The sequence below is a fragment of the Malaclemys terrapin genome, chromosome 12 (assembly GCF_027887155.1).
Source record: "Malaclemys terrapin pileata isolate rMalTer1 chromosome 12, rMalTer1.hap1, whole genome shotgun sequence".
NCBI lineage: Eukaryota > Metazoa > Chordata > Testudines > Emydidae > Malaclemys > Malaclemys terrapin.
This window is the reverse complement of record NC_071516.1, coordinates 21,745,459-21,753,255: the sequence shown is the minus strand read 5'-3', so window position 1 is coordinate 21,753,255 and position 7,797 is coordinate 21,745,459. Positions and strand designations below refer to the sequence as shown.

General features: G+C 47.0%; 1 protein-coding gene across 1 annotated transcript in view; it reads left to right on the top strand.

Annotated features, from left to right (window-relative positions):
* The first annotated feature begins 6,295 nt into the window (after positions 1-6,295).
* Positions 6,296-7,797, top strand: part of TOP1 (DNA topoisomerase I) — an 80,038-nt gene continuing 78,536 nt past the window's right edge. The window contains exons 1-2 of the mRNA XM_054045704.1: positions 6,296-6,447; positions 7,200-7,224. Of these exons, the coding sequence (XP_053901679.1) occupies positions 6,415-6,447; positions 7,200-7,224 (58 nt within the window). The 5' untranslated portion in view covers positions 6,296-6,414. The remainder of the gene's footprint in view (positions 6,448-7,199; positions 7,225-7,797) is intronic.

Here is a 7,797-nt window from a genome sequence, read left to right as displayed (position 1 = left end):
TTATTTTTAAGCAAGAAACTTTGGGTTCTTTCTCTTTAGCATCTGATTTCTGTGCTTTTTAAGGTGCATTTACTTCACACTTACAAGCTTTTCTCTACAACCATGAGGGTTTCTGACCGTCAGAGGGGTGAAATATTGGAACAGCCTTCCAAGGGAAACGGTGGGGGCGAAGGACCTGTCTGGTTTTAAGATTAAGCTAGATAAGTTTATGGAGGGAATTGTTTTAATGGGACAACGTGATTTTAGTCAAATGAACAGCGTGCCATCGCTGGTAAATAGTATATATGGCCAATGAGGGTCTGGCTGGAGAATCTTGCCTACATGCTCAGGGTTCTACTGATCGCCATATTTGGGGTCGGGAAGGAATTTTCCTCCAGGGTAGATTGGCAGAGGCCCTGGAGGTTTTTCGCCTTCCTTCGCAGCATGGGGCAGGGGTCGCTAGCTGGAGGATTCTCTGCTACTTGAAGTCTCTAAACCACAGGATTTGGGGACTTCAACAGCAGAGTCAAGGGAAAGGGTTGGGACGGCTTTGTGGCCTGCATCATGCGGGAGGTCAGACTAGATGATCATAATGGTCCCTTCTGACCTTAAAGTCTATGAGTATATGAGGCTAGAAACTTACTTTTTCTTTTAAAGCAAAGCTGAGATTCTCATGCAATCTTTTGATTCCAGTAGCTTGGGCTTTAAGAAAATACACCAAAAGTTGTGAGAGTGATGATAAAGTCATGAGAGGTGGCAACTGTGTACATATGTATTGTCACCCACACTTTTTTGCACTATCAAACAAGGTCAAAGATCTGGATATTGGGTTTTTTAATCTAGAGTGAATAGAAATAGAATATACACATTAAAATATAAAATCAGTGAAACCTGGAAGCAGCATATAATAAACTGAATTTAATATAGACAATACCAAGCACAGATGATACTGTAATGATAGTGCAGTACTGGACCAAAGGCAGGAGATGAAGGGCTGCATAATTCTAAAGGTTCAAATCTATAACTTAGGTTTAACATGCTCCATGAGACATGGGGCCTTGTTTAAATTTTGACCATCTTGTCCTTACACCTGAAACACCACAATCTGCCATGGATCCTGCCTACTTCATTCACTCCCTGTGTTGGTGTAAGCCACTTTAAATAGTAAATGACAATGAAATCGTAACACTTGCATGCACCCATTCCCATCTAAATCCCTAGGCAGGGGAAGGAGGTGACAGGCTGCTACATTTGCAGGCTCCATCAAATGGAAAAGCAGGGTCTTCTCCATTGAACGGGCAGCATATAGGCATTCCTTATTTTCACCCCCTTGACCCTTATTATGACTTCATCCAGCTGGTGTCCAAGGGCCCCTTGGGGAGGGTGCTGCTCATTGCTAGTAGCTCAGCATGCACTATCAAGAAAGGGGACAGAGCCACCAGCCTAACACTCTCCACACTTACCAACAGCACTGCCCTAGTGCAGGGTCCTGCACTGCCCCCTTTCGAAGGGTAGCAGAGCTTCCAATGCCACATGTGCTGCTGGGAATCCACAAGAGGCTATCTGATGGCGTTACCCAGAATTCCTCTTGGGGCAGCCCGCTGCAGTATGTCCCCTTTACACTCATCCTGCCTGGGCTGTGTTATAAAGCCGCAATCTGGCCTTGTGGCTATTGCTATCTGACATTTGACAAATCCTGCCCGTCTCTCTGCAGCTGGGGAGGCTGCTGATGGCAGAAATTCTGCTGCACAGAAGAGGCTGACTTGGAGGAGCTATTTCTCCTGCAGAGGAGGGCACAGCAGAAGTAGCACAGCTACTGCAGAAGCCCTGAGACCACAGTGCAGCCACAAGGGAATTTCTTGCAGCCCTTGCAGAGCTCCTCAGAGCACAGCCCAGTTCCTTGGACTGGTGCTGACTGCAGGATTTGACCCTTAGTCATTAGAATCTGGTTTGGATTTTTTAGCCAGGACACTGAGGTGCCACCTCCCTCTTTCAGATGTGCCATGAGATCTTTGTCATATACCTCCACAGAACCAAATGACCAAATACATAGAAGCCTGGAGAGTAGAAATTCAGGCAATCTGAAGATTTTAGAGTTTCCTGCAGATTTTTTTTTTTAATTCACCAGGATTTCTTATTTCATTAAAAAATATAGTTTTCAGCTATTTCTTTTCAAAGTTAGCCCCTGGGATGAGGCACTGTTGTTTGTTGAGTCAGCAAAGGGACAGATTGAAAAAATAGCACTTAGAGGTGTGGACTTCCCCATTTATCTTGAGCTATCATAGCCCCTGTACGTGATCAGAATCACTCCTTATCGTTAACCACTTCTCTGCTGGTCAGTGTAATTGAAATGTCCAATTAAACTGGACATTTCTTGTACTGACATTCCGTTCATTTGAATGAATGTGCCACAGCAATAACAATGCAATAGATAGTCAAATAGTCTCCTGCTTACTAGGGTGATGGACATGTTTATAAATGGACATGTGCTTATAAATTAGGTAAAAAGTGATAACTAAAAACTGCTGGACTCCCTTGGTTCAGTTTGTTGGATGTTGCAGGATTCTGTGGGATTTTGTGAGTTTTCTATAAAACTTGTTCCAGCAGAAGTAGCTGCAAAGGCATTTCAGTTTAGTATGCTTATAAATATCTTTTGAATGACCGTCCTTTTGTCTTATGTTATCTGGTAATTGGTGGGGGCCCTGGACATCCAGAAATGGGAATTTGAAACTGATGCACTAAGTTGCATACTGAGCCAATTTACAACAGTGGGTAAGGCTCATAATATACCTGATTCAAAGCAGGGTAGGCACTGCGTGTGTAAGAGTCTATATGGCAGGTTACAAAGCATAAGAACATGGCTAGGCACGACAGAACAATAATGGAAAAAAAATCTTCATGAATCTTAAAAACTTTCTGCTGTCTCCCTGCAGATGCCGACTCCCATCAGAGACGTAGTTCAATGAACACAGTCCAATCTCCAGTGTGGATGGAGTTTAATATCAGGCTTCAATGGTCTCTGCCCATGAGTAATTTTTTATTCCAATCCTGTCTCCCCAAGGATTAAGGATCAGATTGGAAAAAGGGCAGTGGTACTCCTCCATGAAACAGGGTCCACCCACTGGAGACACCAAGACGATGTGTCACTCACAGTAGATTATCCAGATGTTCAAGATATGATCTCTGCTGGGTTCCTTGGGCTTAGTTTCCCCCTAGCAGGCTCAGATTTCCTGCTGGGATCTGCAAGACCCCTTGTGTTTCCTTCCTTTTTGAGAAGGGAATCATAAGAGTGGTACTAGTATCATCCAAGCACCAGCCACCTAGGTGCCAAAAGGAGTCGTCACTAAATGCTTTGATCAGTAGTAAAATAGTTAACAATGTTGTCATTTAAATTATCATTATTGGGCTTTGAGTTCACACTTCATTGATGGCTTCTCTACCCCAAGCCACCAAAGTGCACTCAAGGGATTGATTTGTAGAGCCCTCTAATGTGTTACACTTTCCTTGCCCTGAGCAGACCCTGCTGGTGTGCTCTGCAAGGTACCTAGTTTGTATTACCATAGCCTTCATCCTCAGGGAAGGTTCATACCTCTTGGTGCCATTGTTTCAGGTTGTCAGCAGATGTCTCTGCAATGGTTACGCTCATTTCACATTTTGAAGGTTTTCTTTGCAAACAGAAGGACTAGAAACTTGCTTTAAAAAAAAAATCCAAGCAGAGCTCCTGGAGCACAAGATAGCACTTGGTAGAGGTGATAGTGGTGCTCTGTACCCCCAAATCTCCCCCATTCAAGCTCTGATTGAAACTATCTCAGGAACAGTAAAACTGGCCCTACTGTACTACTTTCTTATAATAAATGAAACTTCTGCTTCAAACAAATGCATCTCTAGGAGTTTCTAAGGCTGCCTAGATCCCATAATTTTGGCACCAGATAAATGTCCTGCTGCAACAAAATGCAAATAGTGTAACAAACCACTGGACTCCTATGAGCTCCTGATTATTCCTATGTTCCCACCAGGGCCATTCAGACCTTCGGTGTGACTGTGGAATAGAACTCAAATATGCATGCTCTTTCCACTTGAACCAAAGGAGAATCTTTGTTCGTGCCCATGCGACACAGTACAGCCGGTTCATTAGAATATACTTTAAAAACTATCAGTTTTCTAAATCAGTTACATAATAAACAGATTTGGAGCCAGAAATATTTGGCTGTGGCTGGTAAAAGGGGAATACTCACATCCTCTTCTGAAGATTGTGAGAAAGTGACAGAGTTTTACCCTTACAGGAATATAAATATTCAGAGCAAATAGGTGGTGGCTGCTCACATTTCTATGTATTTCCTGAGGTCTTCATTTAGCCTGGCAGCATAGGATTATTTTAATGTCAAATCAAGGATCTAGGAGTGTAAAGGAGCAGGGGAAAGGTACATTTCATGTAGTAACCCTGGAAGGAAACTCCAAGATGAAGACTTGAGGCAGTCCAGTGAGATATTGTACCAACCACATATACTAAACTGTCCTTTCAGTAGACCAGAGAGAAAGCCCCTTTGGTGAAGGCTGTGAACTGTTGCAGAACAGAACCAGAGGTCTTCAGATTTTCTTTATAGGAAGGTATAGGATTCATTCTCCCTCAATTTCCATATAGGAAATTTTGTGTAAGGGCCTGCCTACACTACAAAAAAAATCTGTTGGCTGATTGATCCCATTTTCAAAAGAAAGATCCAACCTATGAGGCACTACTGATTATTGCCCTTGCCATAAAGCCCAGTGCAAGTCCAGCTGTGCATTTGTACAGCAACTAGTACAGTATGGCCCTTAATCATGATTGTAGCCTCCAGGTGCTACTGCAACACACATCATAAATAATAAAGTTTGGTAATATGCTCAGTGGTTCTACAGTACACCCACATCCACTTATATGCAGTACTGCTATGATTATATCACAATTTGATTTTGCACATTTCACAGTGCCTGATTCTCCAATCTATTATCCCTGTTCTACATCAGCACTATTCATCTGACTGCAGTGGAGCTACTCTGGTGGAAAACCAGTGTAATGGAGTGGAGAATCAGGCCCAAAATATATAAGAAGCCACATTTTGGAGAAAGATTTCAGAAAACAAAACAATCACAATTATTTATACTATGCTAGAATTGCTCCTGGAGTTTACTAAAATATAGGAAGATTTGTCCATACTCCAAAAAGTCCACAATCTTAAATAAACCATAACACAGCAGCAAGCAAAGACAAACAGCTGAAGTGGTGGGCTAGGCGTTATACAAACACACAATTAGTCACAGTCCCTGTCCCAGAGAGTTTACAATCTAATTTATAAAATATGACTTTGAAAATGAGCAATTAGTAGGATTACAATTGAACCCTTCCTGCACCAGGAAATGGGCTACTTTAGAGGGAAAGTTGGGTGGATGGGAGATTTCCTTGACTTCCTTAGGGGATGCATGTGTGCAATCCCACACACTTCCATCCACTTCTTGCTATCCTCTTGATATCATTCTCTCAGCCTGCTTGACCGGCTCATGTTTGTCCATCCTGATCTCCCGGCAGCTGTCCATCAGTGTTCTCCCCCACCCACCCTATCACCCTAGCAGCTGTTTGATCCCTGTTCTGCGTACTGGGGTCAGAGGCAGCTGAGAAGAACTGAATGGGAGGCAGGTCGGAAAATAAAGCCGCTGCTACCGCTCTCCAGCTTTGGCACCTGGCTCCTCTGCCCTTCTAATGCAACCCTTAGCTGGAGCTGACAGTCAGCAGTCAGTGAGGCTTGCAGAGAAAGAGCGGGGCCTCACATGCAAATAGAGCATCCCTGCAGGGGAGTTCTTGCGCATGCGCGTTACGCGCACCTTGGGACAGGCTTTCATCCCATCTGCTGCCGGGGGCAGGAGTCTTTCCTTGGAGGAGGCGAGGCCGGATATGCAAATAAGTGCCGGCCTTTCCTTCGTGTCTGGAGGAGAGGGTTGGAGGGGCGGAACCGGATATGTAAATAGCACCCGGCGTTCTAAAAGGAGGGAAGAGAGCAGGGGACGCAAATAGCAAACCGGCGTTTTTCGTAAATTGCGGAGAGGAGGGATGGGCGTGGCTCGCATGCAAATCTAACCCGGAGTTCTGAGAGCCGAGAGGAGGCGTGGCTCGAATGCTAATATGACCCAAACTCTCTTATAATTGGAGGTGGGGACGAGCCGCGGTCGAGCATGCAAATATTGGAACCCGCGTCTCTCCTCTCCTCCTCCTTCTCCCCCTCCCGTCCCAGCCCCTCCCCCGGTTTAAAAGCAGCGGCGCCTGCGCAGTGAGGGGAAACGAGGACTTAGTCTGTTACACAACTGACTGCTGTGCTGAGTGAGGGGGCTGCACTCTCCCTTCGGCCTCAGACTCTGCTGCTCCCAGGCGCCTCTGCTCCTGTGTAGGCCTCCCCACCAGCCGGCATGAGCGGGGACCAGCTGCACAACGACTCCCAGGTGAGGGACCCGCACGCACCCCCCCCAATATCCCCTCAGACAGTGGGGCCCCAGTGGGGACCTCCAGTCCCCCCAAATCCCCTCAGGCACTTGGAGGTGTCCCCGGCCCCACAGTATCCTGTGGGGCCACGGGGTGACCTCATCCCCATATCACCTTAGGGGGGACGTCCCTTCCCCTGCCCCCCCCCCCCGAGCTCTGGATCCTTAACCCCCTTGACTCCCCCCTCCCTATTTGCCCTCGGACACTTAGGGTGGGATGCCTTGATCACTACCCCGCGGGCTCCATCAGTCTCTCTGTGATTGGTGATTTCCCCATAGACACATAAAGGGTCTGTAACTCCCCCCCCCCCCCGAAAAATGCCAGCCAAGCTACACACTGGAGAGGGGGATTTTTTTTCTCCTGCCTTCCCTTTAAAAGACAGATCCGGAGAGGATGGGAACGTGCCCCCCTTTTTCATGCGGGGGGAAGGGGTACCAGGGCAGGGGTGCCCCAGAGACTGGGTACATAAGCATGAGGGGGGACTTAAAATAGGTTGGGGGGAGGTTAAAACTTTGGGGCGCTAGGAAGTCTGAATTTCGCCCCCTGCCCTTGATTTGGGGGGGGGACACCCCTCCCAATACGTATCTGTGTGGGAAACGGACGGTGAGTCGATTTCCTTCCTCTTCATTTTAAACTGCCCCTTGGATCAGGCTCTTTTGCTGTTTTTGAAAACATACATGATTTTTTCACTCCCTTCCACTTGTCTTTACAGATCGAGGCGGATTTCCGAGCGAACGGTGAGTCTCTGCCCCCCACCCCCGCCTTTTGGGGGCGATTTACCCCACTTTACCTCCCCCTTTCGCTCCCCCCTCTTCTGTGTTACTGAGGATGGTAAAGGACAGACATGGCGTCCCAGAGACTAAGTCCCGTCTCCTCGCTCACCGGCCCCATTGTTCCCATCGAGCTGCCAAATGCTCCTGCTTCCGAGGGGCTTAGGCTCCATCCGACCCCCACTTCTCCTAGTGGGGGCAATGCAGGCCCCAGATCAGGCCTCTCCGGGTTTCCTGGGGTTCCCTTTGGGCCCCGATTCCTCCCTGGAAAGTCGCCTTGTCGACGGTCAGGACTTAGTCTCTGCGCCATTTTCTTTTTCTCTCTCCTCTCTCTTCTGTGTGTGTCTCTTTCTCTCCTTCTCCTCCTCCCCTGAGCTGCCGAGCAGGAGTCTCCTGCAGAGAAACACGGGAGAAATAATCACCTCCCGACCCACATACCCTCCCAGAGAAGGGGAAAGGCAAAGTTTTTATGTTAAATAAATCACTAAGTTGCCTTTATTCCACCCACCCCTCTCTCTGCTCTCCAGTTTTGTTTCTTTC